We start from the raw sequence: 16383 nt of genomic DNA on the forward strand, positions 1-16383 counted from the left end.
TGATTTGATAAGTGTTACTTATACTAACAAAACACATCTTTGTTTCTGGCGCACATCACATAAGAACTCTCAATTTAATCGTTCTTATATCGAGGGAATTTTAAGATGGCTAATAAATTTACAATTTGCATGTATAACATTCTTCATAGATTAAAAAAGTAATCAGTCATAAATCACATATTCAACGTCACTACTTAATATTCCCTCCATCTTAGGATAGTTAAGTCGTACTCCCTCCATCCCTCTGTAGCTTAGTCGTATTCCTGTTTTGGTTGTCCCGCTGTAGCTGAGTCATTTCCTATTTTGGTAAAAAGCACCAACTTTTATTCTCTCTTACTTTATTCATTCTTCATTTCTCTATCTTTTTCCTTTTTTACTTTATTCTTCCTTCACTTAACTCACTTTTAATACAATTTCTTAAATCATGCGCTGAAAAGAAATGTCTCTACTACAGAGGGACGAAGAGAGTATTTTTTTTGGAGTGTTCCAAGAATGTTGCGTCATTTCTAGCAAACATACTTTAGTCTCTCATACTAAATTTATTCTCTTCACTTTAATCTTTAACACATCTATTTATTAAATCTTACTATCCAAAAAAATGTCTCAACTACTAGTATCTTGTAACGCAGGGAGTATAATTTTGGAAAGACGAAGGGGTTACATAAGATTCCACAAAATCAAGAATCCAATTACAAGATCCAATGTATGCCATTTAAAACCGCATAGTATATTTTAATCGGAAATCGTTGCGACAATGCCTGAGGTTGTCCATAAAATTATATTGTTTGTGTATGTTGTTTGGCAATGACCTACTTAGACCATCTGTATCGCAGTTGAGTATTCAACGAATTCTTACACAATTTCCCCAACGAAACAACAAATTAAAAGTTGAAGCTCCAAATTAGTGGAATAAAAAATCAGTGTATGTGTCTCATCACACACACATTATATTCATAAACTTGAATTTCCTGAAGAATGGATCTACTGTTAAACTAGAAGAAAACAAGAGAGATGTCCACGTTATTCTCACTCTCTCTCTCTAGAAATGTTGAGAATTAATGTGTGAAAGGAACAAGACCTGAAGTGTTGTGATATTTTAAGAGGTTTACGGTTGTGGCATCTTTTTCAGCATGATTTATATGAAAGCTATGAAAAGTAGGCTAAGTAGGCGAGCAGCAGCAAAAAGACAACAACCCTATATTAGAGTTAGCTTACAAAGATGTGTTGCAATTTGTAGACATGTTTAAAGCTGCTATTTCATGTACCATAATTTTTCTCCATTTCTCCTCTTTATGTGACCAATTACAATACATTTCTCTTCCCATAATTGTACCTCTCTGTTTAGCCAAAACCAATGCCACTTTATCAACCAGAATAAGTATACCTATTATATCCAACTTTGGCACTATTCTGCCCTACTCTCAATCCTTCACCAAAATGATCTTTTTTTTAATCTCATATACAGCCACACTCTGTACTAGTTTTGTGTTCTAGGTTTTTGATTAAACACGGCACCATTCATTTCTCTTGTTTTTCTCTTTTGATTTCTTCTCCGCTTTTTCAACATGTTGCATTTTATATATATAGACTTAAAATGGAGGACTCTATTTAGTTGGAAAAAACTTGTTCATGTATGCATCCACCTCAATTAGGGTTTATTAATTTCCGATTTTAGTTTATACATTCTCAATTCGTGTTTATTAGTACTATAATCATGCAAGCAGATGCTTAATTACTCAAGATACATTTGGCTCCTTTAATTTTTCTATAGTAATTGTTAATAATTGGTTGGTATAAGTACCAGCAGTTGTTATTCAAGTCAAGAGACAGAAAATAGTACACGAGTTTGTTAGCAATTTAATTGCTGACATGACACTATTATTATTAATGGTATCATGTTGTGTTTGCATCGAAATATATGCATCATGTTTTTGTAGTGTGGTACTTTGTTAGATAGTTGATCTAACCTAATGTATTTTGTCTTGAAACAGACGTGTGCTTTATGCTGAAACAAATGCATCAGAGTGTATTGATTATTTAATTAATTATATTTGCAAGCATGCCTGTGCTTGTCATTCATTGCAGCTGCAAAAACCCAAAAAAACCTAGAGGACTACTCATATCTTTTTTATCCGGATTACATTTGGTCGTTTCCCAACTTTGTACTTTCGGCCCCGATGGCGCTCTAAACTCAGCTCCCGTATTATTTTCTATTACTTGTATACGAACAACTCAACCCTTGGTATGCTCTATAATAAGTTCGTACTATCAATTTTGATATACGACTTTAATTTGGTCTTATGTTTTGATATTGTGGTTACCATAGGTTTGTAACGATCCAATTGATCAAAGGTTTTTTGGAGACTTTTAGAGTCTTGACTCTGCTTTGAAATTTAGAAATGTTGTAGTACAAAAGTATATGTTTTACTCATTGCTGAAAAGGAAACAACATTTAAATGTAGAAAGGTTGTACAAAATATATTGTAGTCTTAGATTCGTAATGATACGTGGTCCATATATTTGAGCACTCAAATATGCAAAGATCAAATACAATCAAATCAAATCAAATCACCTATATATGTTTCCTTGATCATGTTTCGAGGTTTATAATAGTCACTTTTGGAACTAATCTACATTTGAAGAAATAATTAAATGTGCAGTGCACCTCATGACTAAACCCTAGATTTCCTTTTCTCAGTAACCTGAGACCGAAACCCTAGATTCCAACATGTCTATATTATTAATTGAATTGAAGAGGAATATAGCACTTAGATAGTTTTGTACAATGATCTTAGATTGCAGATTGTAGACTAGCAAATTTGAACCCAAACCTACTACTAATATACTACTCCTATATCCGAAAAAAAAAAATAAAAAAATAGACTATTTTAGGTCATCCACCAAAATTAGACTAATTCTAAAAGTAGAAAATTTTAAACATGCTAATAATGTGAATCATACAATCTAGAAACAATATTTTTACCATCTTTTTCATCTATCTCTTCTACTTTACTAATTACATATTAAAACTGATGTTATTTATAATTTTTTCCGTTTTTTTGTTGGACGGAGGAAGGAAAATACTAGAGAGCCTAATTACTTCAGGAAACTACCTTATAAAGAAAATTAAAAGGTCAGCTTCAGATAACGAAGAAAAAATGACAAAACAAAAAGATAAATAAAAAGAAGAAAACTTGAAAGAATATTTTTCTTCTCAGATCCATTTCTCAGAAAGATACAGCTTAAGTGTAAATTTTCTTTTAACACTTTCTTTTTGGATCCAAAAGATGCGTTTCTGATTGAGATCCACTCTTCAAGAACAGGGACCCACTTAATATTTTATAGTATAAATTTATTTATTCCTGTACTTTTGATTAAGGGAAAGAATATGGGCCTTTTTACATACGAATAGTAGTACTCCCTTCGTCCCACAAAAGATGTCACACTTGTGGGACGGTACAGGATTTTAGGAGATCTTATTTTGTGTGTTAAATGGAGAGGGAAAATATAATTTTTATATTCATATGAGAGAGAACTTTTTCCAAAAAGGGAAATGTGATATCTTTTATGGAATAAACTAAAAAAAAAGTGTGACATCTTTTGTGGGATGAAGGGAGTAACATTTGTGCTGGCCTGGTTATATGTGATTGGGCCCATTTAACATGGACCGAACTTACTCATAAACGGAGCTGACAAAGCCCGTCAGATGGGCCTCTAGTAGAAACCAGGCTAGACCAGAGACTGGAAACATGGACATACGTTATAGGCCTAATAAAATCAAAATAATTTTCAGAATATGGAAACTTGCAAATGTCCAATAAAGCATGACTGCATGAATACTGATACAATGTTTCTAAACGCTGTAATAAAGTTACCTTCGTTTATTTATTGCACACACTTAATTATATTTTTATTATTATTTTCTATTGCTTTTGTAATAATTTATTAAAATAAATCAAATCAAATATATGCTCGTTAGTTATTTTACCACATTTTTGTTTATTTAGCGGTAGCATGTTTTTTTGTACAGTATTGCATCTTTCATGTCAAATTATGTGATTTTTTCTATTTTTATGAAAGGTGAAAGGAACCGTCTAAGCACAAAATCATGACAAGATTTCCCATTAATTGTTAATATTTGATGCCAGTATGATTAATTCAATAATACTCCGTAGGAGATATCGATCTTTTGATTTGACTTTACCCTATTTAATTTGTTTTCATCTCATGATTAATGATTTGATAACGATACTATACGAGTCTGTAATTAATCTTATCTTTGCTAGCATCTCCAACTAAAACTCAAGGCTTCTTTCAGTTCAAATCTTATTAAATTCGGCACCCATTCAATTAATCCACCTTACATATATATATATATATATATATATCTGTTAATGCCTAATGGACCATAAAAAAGAGAAGAATAAATTTTTTTAATTTCGAGTCGAGTTCGCACGCGCACATTTATCATCTTAAATATGCATATATTAATCATTAATGATTGAGAGAAGTAATTACCGAACTCCCAAATCTATATCAATACTATCTCCCACTTTAATTTGATGGAACCCACTGTCAAGTCCTAAGTGATTTTCATCAAATTATTAGATAATAATGGAGCACTAGTCACAATTATAAGTTTTTCCAATGGTCATTGCGTTGCAATCACAATGGTGAGGTTTTAATACAATATACTCTCTCCCACGAGAATATGCATTCTTTTCTTTTTAGGTTGTTCCACAAAAATATACACTTTCTAAATTTGAAAACTCTTTTCTCTCTAATAAGGTAATACTCATTCTCTACTAACAAAATATTTTAATTACTTTTTCTTTCTACTTCTCTCTTATTTTACTAATTGTACATTAGAATTCTTGTCCAACCAAAAATGCATATTCTTATGGGATGGATGTAGTATATTTAAAATGAGTCACTCAATATTTGAAGGGCTTCTAAGATGTTAGAGTTATCCAAAATTATATAAATGAGACAGGATAATTATTAAATCAATGTGGGACCAGGTCACAAGAGTGAAGGTTTTCAACATTCCCCCGTATGTGTGGGTCGGAAAGCGCATCAGACTTCTACACGCACAGACAAAGAGATTCATATTTGTTGGAAATAAATCAAGAAGATACGCAAGATTAGAGAATTGATTCATAATTAATTGTAATTATTCTTTTCCTGATTTGCAGCTAGGGTAAATCTTATCATATGTAATTAACCCTAAGGCTATTTAGGCGTGTAGTCCCCTTCACAATTAAACAAGTTGAATGAATATATGATCCCAAAATTCAACATGGCTTCAGAGCAGGATAATCAGAGACTCAGAAAATAATTCATCACAACCCAGACCTGCAGAATGTCAAGAGAGGAAAAAGACGTTAAACCTAGCTTGGCCGAGATGTACCAGAGTACGTCGGACCCGTATCTGATCTATAACTTGGAGGACAGAGTCAGCCGGATTGTCCAAGGGGACACGGATCTGGAAACCTACTGGAGGACCTTGCACGGTGTGTGGGTCGAGATCGACCGCTGCCAAGGCAGACCCATTACCCACTGCGACAAAGGAATATGTCAGTATCGAGACATCACCAATCAACGGAGATTATACAAGTTCTTGGCTGGATTAAACTCTCAATATGAGGGAATCAGAAGAGACATTCTCAAAAAAAGCCCAACGCCTCCGGTCGACGTCGCGTACGGCTGGGTGAAACGGGAGGCCACACGGCTGGAAATCATGCCGCCGGCGAACCCCGACCAAACCGGCGCAACAAACGGAGATTCATCATCATCGGGCGGAGTGGGCTTTGGACTTGGAGACCGGAACGAACGCCCCTTCCCTCTATCAGCGCCGCCGCGCACCGGAGAGCAGACACCACACTCCACCGCCGAGAATGCTGCTGTAAGCGGCGGAATCGCAATTGAGAGGAGCCGATCCAGCGGCGGTGATAGACAGATTGAGGAGGTGGGGAAGGCTGCATTCGCCGGCAGAATCGGAGGAGGGCGTGGCGCACTCGCCGGCAGAATCGGAGGAGGGCGCGGCGGCGCCATGTCTGGTGAAGGAGGTAATGGGCTAGGGTTTACACAACCTAGCCCAATTTATACTTTAGTGCCTAGTCCCTCTAAATTTCAAAAATTGCAGCAGATACCCCATGCCTTACAATCTAGACCTTATACTCTGCATAATTCAAAAAATGACCCTATATCATGTGATAATATGTTTTTTGGTCCCAATAGTTTTGAAATTCTGCAAAAATTACCTATTGCTTGTACTGTACAACATAGACCTAGTGATAAGGAGAAAGGGTGGATTTTTGATTGTGGGGCAACAGATACGATGACACATGATAAGAGTGATTTTGTAAATTTCAGTGATTCCATGAAAAGTCATATACAGACTGCAGATGGGGAATTAACATCAGTAGAGGGTAGTGGGACAATTGAGATCTCACCTACATTAAAATTGTCGAATTGCCTCTATGTTCCCAAATTGTCACATAAGTTGATGTCAATTAGCCACGTGACGAAGGAATTAAATTGTACACTATTAATGCATCCTAATTTCTGTGTATTACAGGATATCAGGACGAGGAGGATAATTGGGCGTGGCACTGAGCGTCAAGGTCTCTACTATGTTGATGAGATGGCTCACCAAGGTAGTGCCGCAATGCTAGCTCACGGATCTGCGACTCGAGAAGCTTGGTTGTGGCATAGACGTTATGGTCACCCATCTCATGGTTATTTTAAGTTACCCTTTCCTCATTTTTCTCATCTTAAGGATATTTCTTGCGAATCTTGTGTTTTGGCGAAGAGCCACAGACAATCTTTTAAGTCTACTGAAACTCGTGTTAAGAGTCTTTTTTCTTTGGTGCATGCTGATGTTTGGGGCCCTGCACCCGTTATTGGTGATCATGGTTTTAAATATTTCTTACTTTTTGTGGATGATTGTTCAAGGATGACATGGGTATATTTTTTGAAAAATAAATCTGAAGTTTATGAAAAATTTGTCTTGTTTTACAAATTAATCCAAACTCAGTTTCAGACGCAAATCAAGGTGCTTAGGTCTGACAATGGGAGGGAGTTTGTCAATCGAGAAATGTCAAATTTTTTCAAAGATAAAGGGTTAGTTCATCAAACTTCTTGTCCGTATACCCCCGAACAAAATGGAGTTGCTGAGAGAAAAAATAGGATCATTCTAGAAATCACTCGTGCCTTATTTTTTGACTCGAAAGTCCCAAAATTTTTATGGCCCGAGGCAGTTGCTACATCGGTTTATTTGGTAAATCGGCTCCCTACAAAAATATTGAATATGAAAACTCCGCTCCAACTTTTATCTTCTCTAGCCAAAGTACCCGAACCTCTTACACTACCACTTAAAGTCTTTGGGTGTTCTGTGTATGTTCATGTTCCTAAACACGAAAGAACAAAATTTTCCGCTTGCGCTATAAAATGTGTTTTTTTGGGGTATGGAATCAATCAAAAGGGTTATCGATGCTTTGATCCCTCGTCTAGGAAGATAATAACTACTATGAATTGTAATTTTTTGGAGTGCGAATATTATTACACCAGCCTTAGTGGCCAGGGGGAGAGTAGAACTGTCGATAGGTCGAGTGGACCCCTAAGCTGGTTTGTGCCACTACCAAGCAACTCTGCCGTGGAACCAATAGAGACAGTTAGCACTCCCGCCGAGCCTGTCTTGTCGGCAGCAGAGCCTCCTCAATCGTCTTCGCCTGATAGTCCTCTTCCAGTGATGTCTGAGGTAATTTCTGAAACCAGCATCAATAGTACAGTTGTTCCTAATGACTCTGCCACAGGATCAGAGGAGAGTGCTGCGATTGACGGGGATACTGGGCAATATATACTCCCAAATCGGATCACGAGGGGTATTCCACCAAAGAGATACAGTCCAGAGCGTGTCACGAAGAGGAGTAGATATTCAGTGGCAAATCTGGCTAAAGCTAATTTGACAGAGATGGCAAGGGCATTCTCTGCTGCCCTATATGATGAAGAGCTTCCCAGAACTGCCGAGGAAGCAATGGGAATTCCACATTGGAGGGAGGCGATGATTGTAGAGATGAAGGCACTAATTAAAAATAAGACATGGGAAGTATGTATGAGACCCGAGGGATCGAGATTAGTGGGATGTCGTTGGGTGTTCACAATCAAGAGAAGACCAGATGGATCGATTGAACGCTATAAAGCAAGATTGGTAGCAAAAGGTTACACGCAAACATATGGAGTTGATTATGCGGAGACCTTCTCACCAGTAGCGAAGATGAGCACAATCCGCGTGCTATTCTCTATTGCTGCAACAAAGAATTGGTCACTACATCAGTTTGATGTAACTAACGCCTTCCTACATGGCGAGCTTACCAAACCAATCTATATGGAGGCCCCACCCGGGTTTGATGGAGAGTTCAAGGGAGGGGAGGTTTGTAAACTCAAAAAGACGCTCTATGGTTTGAAGCAGTCACCAAGGGCATGGTTTGGACGATTTACTGAGGTGATGAAGAAATATGGATACAAGCAGAGTAATTCAGATCACACCCTATTTCTCAAGCAGAGAGGAGGAAAGATCACATGTCTGATCATTTATGTCGATGATATGATTCTCACAGGGGATGATGATGAGGAAATAAGTCAGTTGAGGAAGAACCTTTTTACCGAGTTTGAAATGAAAGACTTGGGTCTCCTAAAGTATTTTCTGGGAATTGAAGTAATGCAGTCCAATAAGGGGATATTTATAAGTCAGAGGAAGTATGTTTTGGATCTCTTGGCGGAAACCGGAATGCTTGACTGTAAGCCTGCAGAGACCCCAATGGTGCAGAATCACGGCCTTCGACTGACAGAAGAGCTGAACTGACACACCAGACTAGATACCAACGGCTTGTGGGTAAGCTTATTTACCTTTCTCATACTAGGCCAGACATTGCCTATGCCGTGGGGGTAGTTAGTCAATTCATGCATAAGCCTCAAGTCGATCATTAGGAAGCGGCCTTGAGAATTGTGCGGTATCTAAAGGGGACTCCTGGGCATGGAGTTTTGTTCGAGAATCATGGGAACTTGGAAGTGCATGGGTTCACTGATGCAGATTGGGCTGGAAACCCAAATGATCGGAAGTCGACTGCAGGATATTTCACCTTTGTGGGGGGAAATCTTGTAACTTGGCGGAGTAAGAAACAAAAGGTGGTAGCTCTATCAAGTGCCGAAGCGGAGTTTCGTGGAATTAAGAGTGGGTTGACTGAAATCCTCTGGCTGAAGAGGTTGATGACAGAACTTGGATTGATGTCTAAGGAACCGTGCAAACTCTTTTGTGACAACAAGGCAGCGATCAGTATATCTGAAAATCCAGTGCAACACGATCGAACCAAGCATGTTGAAGTAGACCGCCACTTCATCAAGGAAAACATAGAAGCAAAAGTGATAGATCTTCCCTTTGTTCGGTCAGAAGATCAGTTAGCAGATATCCTCACTAAAGCAGTGGATTCAAGAAGTTTTCATGGAGTATTGAGCAAGTTGAAAATGGGTGATCCCATTGTTTAACTTGAGGGGGAGTGTTGGAAATAAATCAAGAAGATACGCAAGATTAGAGAATTGATTCATAATTAATTGTAATTATTCTTTTCCTGATTTGCAGCTAGGGTAAATCTTACCATATGTAATTAACCCTAAGGCTATTTAGGCGTGTAGTCCCCTTCACAATTAAACAAGTTGAATGAATATATGATCCCAAAATTCAACAACATTAACTCGAACTTGGTCTAATACCATGAAAATGAATCACACACCCCTTAAAAGACCTAAAAGAGAAGAGTTATCTAAAGTTATACAATAGTAAATAAAACAGAATCCTTTCTTAGTCGTTATAGGACAAGCAGCTAGAATGAGTGTTCTCAACGGTATACACACATATATAATATATTACCCCTAATTTACATATGTATATTCTAGTTTGATCGACAGTGATAAATGGAGTCGTCTTTGTAGGAGAATATTGGTTACAGTGTCAGAATTTTCTCCCAGAAAGAAACAGTGACGCGTCAACTGAATCCAATTGAATTTGAAATGTCAACAAAAATTGCTAGTAATTAAGTTGATGAATAGAACAGTTTGAACTTTGAATAAGGAATTAATCAGTCGATATCTTTCAACTGTCGGTTTGAGATGATTGTATAGTGTGCAAACTTTAGAATATATGATTGTATTAATTGCATTTATAGAAACCTTTTGTTTTCCCTCGTAGCTAAGTAATTTATTTATAACAAAAAGCGACACGTGTAATCACTCATATTTTATTTTCTTCTACTCATATTCTCTTTTAAATTATTTATTTTATTCTTTCTTTTTTAAAACAAAAAGTGTCCAATTTTTCCATTTTTATCCGTCCCACAAAATCTGTCCCATTTTTCTATTTTAAAAATTTGTCTTCATCTCACTTTTTACTATTTTTGGTAGTGGACTACGTATTCCACTAACTTATGTCTATTCATATTTTATTATAAAATTAATATATAAAAGTAGGACTCATGTTTTATTAATTTTTTAACTCAATTTTTATTATATTTTTTAAAACTCGTGTCCGATCAAAGTTAAACAATTTTGTTAGACGGATGAAGTACTTTCATTCTCGTTCAGTTGATTAACTACACAATCAATTTTAAATATCTATACCCCAAAAAATTGCATCAACCAAAGAATAAAAAAATGTTGGCGCCGACTTAATATCGGGGTGTTCATGATATATGCTCATAAATCATAAATAATGTGAGTCATGTTGAATATGTGTAGTGTATTAAATAAGAAAAATATGTGTAGCGTATTAAATAAAAAGATACTAATAAAATAGGAGAGAAGAAAAAGTAGAGAGAATAAAGTAAGAGAAAGAAAAGTAAGTGGTAAGAAATGTGTTGATTTTTATTGAAAAGGAAAATGACTCCACTACTATGGCGTACCAAAATGACTCAACTACTATGGAACGAAGGAAGTATATGGTAGTGTTTAATAAATAACTAAATCCTTAAGTATAATAAAAGATCAAATATTAACGATGTACTAGTATTAAATAAAAGGGATATTGACACCTAATATCATGTAACTTTCAAAAAATTGGATTTTTCCAACGAACTTTGAAATTGACAAATAATATCACGAAGTTTTGCCTGAGTTTGTTATTTCCCACCAATGAAAAAATTCCGGCAAATAATATCATTTTTTTCGTAATTTCTCGACAACAACTTCGAGAGTTTCAAGATTTTCAATCTTTGAGAATAGTTTTTCTTGAAGCACGGTAGCACACCCTCTAAATTTATTCTTCAATATAGTAATATAGCCTAAATTTTTTTATTGGTGAGAAATAATAAAATCGGAATAAAGTTTGTGATATTATTTGTCAATTTCAAAATCCTTGGGAAAAATCCAACTTTTTTAAAATTACATAATATTAGTCGCGAATATCCCTAAATAAAAATATAGGGACGTGATAAAAAACATGGATCTTTATTCAGTCGGCCAATTCATGCCAGTTGTATTTGCTCACCTACTTGTTGAATTGATATTGAATTGTGATTGTGAGAGTGAGAAAAACAACTTCTATTATTATTTGTGAACATTTGTAATGGGATGATATCGGCATCGTAGCCGGCCTTAAAGTCTCCTCTGTTATAGTAGTTAGATTTTGACATTTGGTTGTGTGCAAATAATTTGTGAAAAATATATATATACACATAGGGCCATAGGGGCATGTTAGGGTGCCACCATCCCTTAAAATAACACCATACCACTATTTCTAGCCAATCATTTGTACACGTGGACGAATAATAAGCTGCCACGTGGCAAAAAAAAAAAATCTGAAAAAAACGGCCAGCAATTCGTTGCTCTTTATCCAGCAATTTTTCTTGTCCAGCAATATCCGACACACTATACAGCAATCTATAGATTGCTGTGTAGTGTTTGTAATATTGCTGTGTAGCGTTTATAATATTGCTATATAAGTGATGTCACAGTGTCATTTTAATACAAACCTATACTCTAAACAATATGACGATGAACGAATTTAGGTTTCATGTGTAGCAGTGAAGGCACCCACCGTACATAAAAAAGATGAATTACGTATAATTAAACATTGTTATAATTAATTACTATAATTTGATATGTCCGAATTAGGAGATTGATTATACTGTATCTGAGTACATTGAACACACAAAATATTTGCTTTCAATAAAAAATTAACTATACTTTTTCACCTTTAGAATTCGAACGGATTTCAATTCCACATTTATCAAATAAAAATATGCATATGATCTATGATCTAACGTAAATATTTGAAATCCGAGGGCTGAAAATGATTATCGCATTCTCACGAGAAGTCTGTCAAAACTGCAATTAATCGAAACGACTATGATTTTGTTATATAAGTAACCCTTAATTGTACTTCAACTTTATCGTTGATCATATAATGCATGCACAGCTTGAACATTTTGAAGTGGACTGAAGTCTGAACCATTCAATAATAGTACATTAATTTAACTCTTGACCACGTGATTTGAAGGAAAGTCTTGAACCCTAGCTAAAGATAAGCATAATGAATTATGATCCTTTTATGTTTGACACGCAAATATGTTTAAGACATAAGTTGATAGTAATTAATCATCTCAAAGATCTTCTAGATGTTAAAAAGTTGAACAAAATAACTATTTCTGCACAACACATCGAGTTGATTAGGATCTGATTATATCCTAAATCATGTACTCCCTCCGTCACACTGAAGATGATCCACTTTCCTTTTTAGTTGCATAAAGTTGCATAAAATCATGTGCCGCCCAAGGAAGGGGTCATTTTCCTTGGGACAGATGGAGTATATACTTTTCTACCACATACACCATATATATTAGGTTGCGTGGAATTAAAAGTCCTGGGCATTGTATCGATATCGATCGATGATTAATTAGCCTTTTAGTTTTCCAAATCTTATCTTTTTTATTGAATTTTGGTGACATGAAATAAATGTCAAATAAACTGTAATAGGTGCAGCAGTCACTTTCTCTAAATAATACTCCTAGTATTGTTAGTTATATATATAGGTCCTAAACTAGGACCATTTTCATGGAATTCGTAGATTATTCAACGTTTAGTCCTAAGTTTGACGTTTAAGATGACATGAGATCCATGCTGACTGAAATTCTTAAAATTATGCACTGCAATTGAAGTTATAGGCACTTAGTATTTACTAAAAATTCTTGTTTTCTCCATAAATTTCACGTTCAAACAATTGATGTTTACGGATGCGCTCACCATCACCACGCGCTTACATGAGACTTCCTCTTTTTAATAACTGGAGTTTAATCTTAGTAATTTATTTCGAGATTATTTGGATTATCTCCGATAAATAATCTCATTTCACCTTCCGTTCTCCTAATTCATTTATAGGGGCAAACAATAACCCACATTAGCGAAAGAACAAGAGTTGCAAGTATATATATGTGTCATTCCAATTCCATTAGTATGAGGCATTTTGGAAAGTACCCCAAGAGTAAAACCATGAGGGTGAAGTTCGGGTGTGCACCACTGAACCCCAACATCATTCTATTCACAATTATTATAAAAAAAGTCCACATTCCACCAACTTTTATCACCCACTTTTCTTGATAAATTCAAATAATTTTTAAAGCCCGCACAAATAAAATATGGGACATTAATTAATAGGTAGCAGAGAAAGTATTATTTAATTGTTCAAATTACAAAAATATTGTTTTATTAATATTCCATGTCCATGCGCCATCGTGTCTCCGTCGGTGAAATCATTGTTGTACTAGTACAAACTTTGTTACAAAAGCAGCCCATTAAGAATCCACAATATTTATGCGTCGATGGACTTATTTTGATTTGTTATAAACAGAGATCATATCTTCTAAGCTTGTTGAATTAAATGATTCGTAATAGAATTACAGAATTTAAAAACAATGGGAAAAGTTGAATCTATGAAGTTTGAGAATGCGTATGTATGAATGAAGAAGAAGAGCATATATATATATATATATATAATGTTGTGTGTGTATGATTGGATTGTCCATAATTGAGTGATCTGAATGAATGAAGGGATCTGTCCTTGTTTCCACGGCAGAAGTTAGTCCTATAAATGTAACCGCAAATGATTCCAACCTCTGACAAAAAACTCCTTTTTCCATACACACTAGTGTCATTCATTCATTCATCCTAATAACAAACAAGTAACAAACTCAGCAAAATGGCATCCCGCCGCCACAAGAAGGTAGTTATAGTAATGGGCCCCACCGGGTGCGGCAAGACCAAGCTCTCCCTGGACCTCGCCTCCCGCTTCTTCCCCTCCTCCGAGATCATCAACGCCGACAAAATCCAGACCCACCGCGGCCTCCCCATCACCACCAACAAGGTCCCCCTCTCCGACCGCCTCCAAATCCCCCACCACCTCCTGGGCTCCTTCCAGTCCTCCCCCTCCCACCCGGAGCTCACCCCCTCCGACTTCCGCCTCTCCGCCTCCTCCCTCATCTCCCAAATCCTCTCCCGCCGCAACACCCCCATCATCGTCGGCGGATCCAACTCCTTCATCTACGCACTCCTCGCCAAGTCCTTCCGCCCCGACTCGGACGTCTTCACCCATTCCAACTCACCCATCTGCAAAGGCCTGAGGTACCGCTGCTGCTTCATCTGGGTGGACGCCTCGCCGGCGGTGCTGACCGAGTATCTGGCCAGCCGGGTGGACGAGATGATGGAGGCGGGGATGCTCGACGAGCTGGAGGAGTTTTTCGGCAGCGGCGAGTCGGACTCGGTGAGTGGGCGCGGCCTGGGGAGGGCGATTGGAGTCCCCGAATTCAGGAGATATTTCCAGACAAAAGCGCGCGGGGATGGTGACGTGGCGGAGAGGGAGGCCTACGTGGAGGCTGTGCGGGCCATCAAGGACAACACGTGTCAGCTGGCCAAGAGGCAGCTGGCCAAAATCCTGAGGCTGAGGGACTCGGCCGGGTGGGACTTGAAGAGGGTTGACGCCACGGAGGCGCTGAGGGCGGCGATGGCCGGGCGGAAGACGGCGGAGCATTGGGAGAGAGAGGTGGTCGAACCGAGTAGGAATATTGTGAAGCGCTTCTTGATGGGGGAATAGCTAAATTGGAATATACTACTACTACTTACTACTACTAATACTTTATTACTACTATCATTTTAATTATTGTTTTTGTTCAATTCGGATTTTTATAGTTTATTAACTTTTGGGGGCGGAGACGAGGCTGCTGGTGGCAGAGGACGACCACCAATTTTGTTGCATTTGCTTATTATTAAAACAAATTATTGTTCATAAATAGTTTTTGTGATCATAATTTATAGTAGTAGTAAACTTTATTTGAAGACTGAATAAAACTAAAACAATTTTGTGAGTGTCTCGACCTATATATATCCAGAAATTGAAGGCCTTAGATATATAATTATATTAAAAATATACATGTTGCTTTGGACTACTAAATCGAGCTTTGTGAATTAAGATTAGGATTCGGCATTTCGATCGAGCAAATCGAGAGAGATTTTTATTAATTTATTCCTACTCTTGTTCATTGATATTGAGTTTTATAATCTTTGTTCCAATGATCAATGATGTACTTATGAACTAAAGTCGAAAAAGTTTTATTAATCTTTAGTATTTGGGCTTATTAATTTTGGGCCACTATCTATTTGATTGTTGGGGTCATTAACGAGTATGTGAATAAAGCCTTGGAAGTTGAAGTAATTGAAGCCCAAATTCATCAAAATTTTGTTTTCCTCTAAATAATTTAATTTTGTTCTATTAGTGTATATTGAGGATGTTGAAAAGCAAATGTTTTCTCCCGATAAAATTATGTTTCTTAATTCTTAGCAAATTAGCAATTCAAATGAAATTGATTATAACATCATCTTTCTCCCTTAGTGTTTTCAAAATTTATTTATTTTTCTTTGAAAATTTCAAGATACGACTGACTCGTCAATATTATCATTTTAGTATATCGTAAAAAGCTAAAAATTGTACATATATTACATGTAAAATAAATATTTCATTATTATTATTATTATTATTATTATTATTATTATTATTATTATTATTATAATAAAATTTTCAATACCGACTTGTTTATATTACAGGTTTTGTCACTGTATGTAATATAGAATCATTATTGTGTGTGTGAGTTGGCCAAACGATAGAGATGTTGATGCCTGATGCCAAAGGTCTCGGGTTCAAGTCCCCCCGTAGCGCGGTTTTTAAATTTATGTTCATTTACGCAAAAAAAAAAGAATTATAATTCAAATGCTATGCAATCAAAACGAGTCAAATGTAGATTATTTTATGATTTCAAGAGAAAATTATTTGCATAGATCATGCAC

General features: G+C 36.3%; 1 protein-coding gene across 1 annotated transcript; it reads left to right on the plus strand.

The window, feature by feature from the left end:
* The first annotated feature begins 14074 nt into the window (after nucleotides 1-14074).
* On the plus strand, nucleotides 14075-15407 carry LOC125208033 (adenylate isopentenyltransferase-like). Its single transcript, XM_048107576.1, has one exon. It carries the CDS (start codon nucleotides 14246-14248, stop codon nucleotides 15134-15136), a length of 891 nt encoding a protein of 296 aa, XP_047963533.1. The 5' UTR covers nucleotides 14075-14245; the 3' UTR covers nucleotides 15137-15407.
* Nucleotides 15408-16383: the final 976 nt, after the last annotated feature.

The sequence above is a fragment of the Salvia hispanica genome, chromosome 6 (genome assembly GCF_029641045.1).
Source record: "Salvia hispanica isolate PSC_SH4W2 chromosome 6, Shi_PSC_v1, whole genome shotgun sequence".
NCBI lineage: Eukaryota > Viridiplantae > Streptophyta > Magnoliopsida > Lamiales > Lamiaceae > Salvia > Salvia hispanica.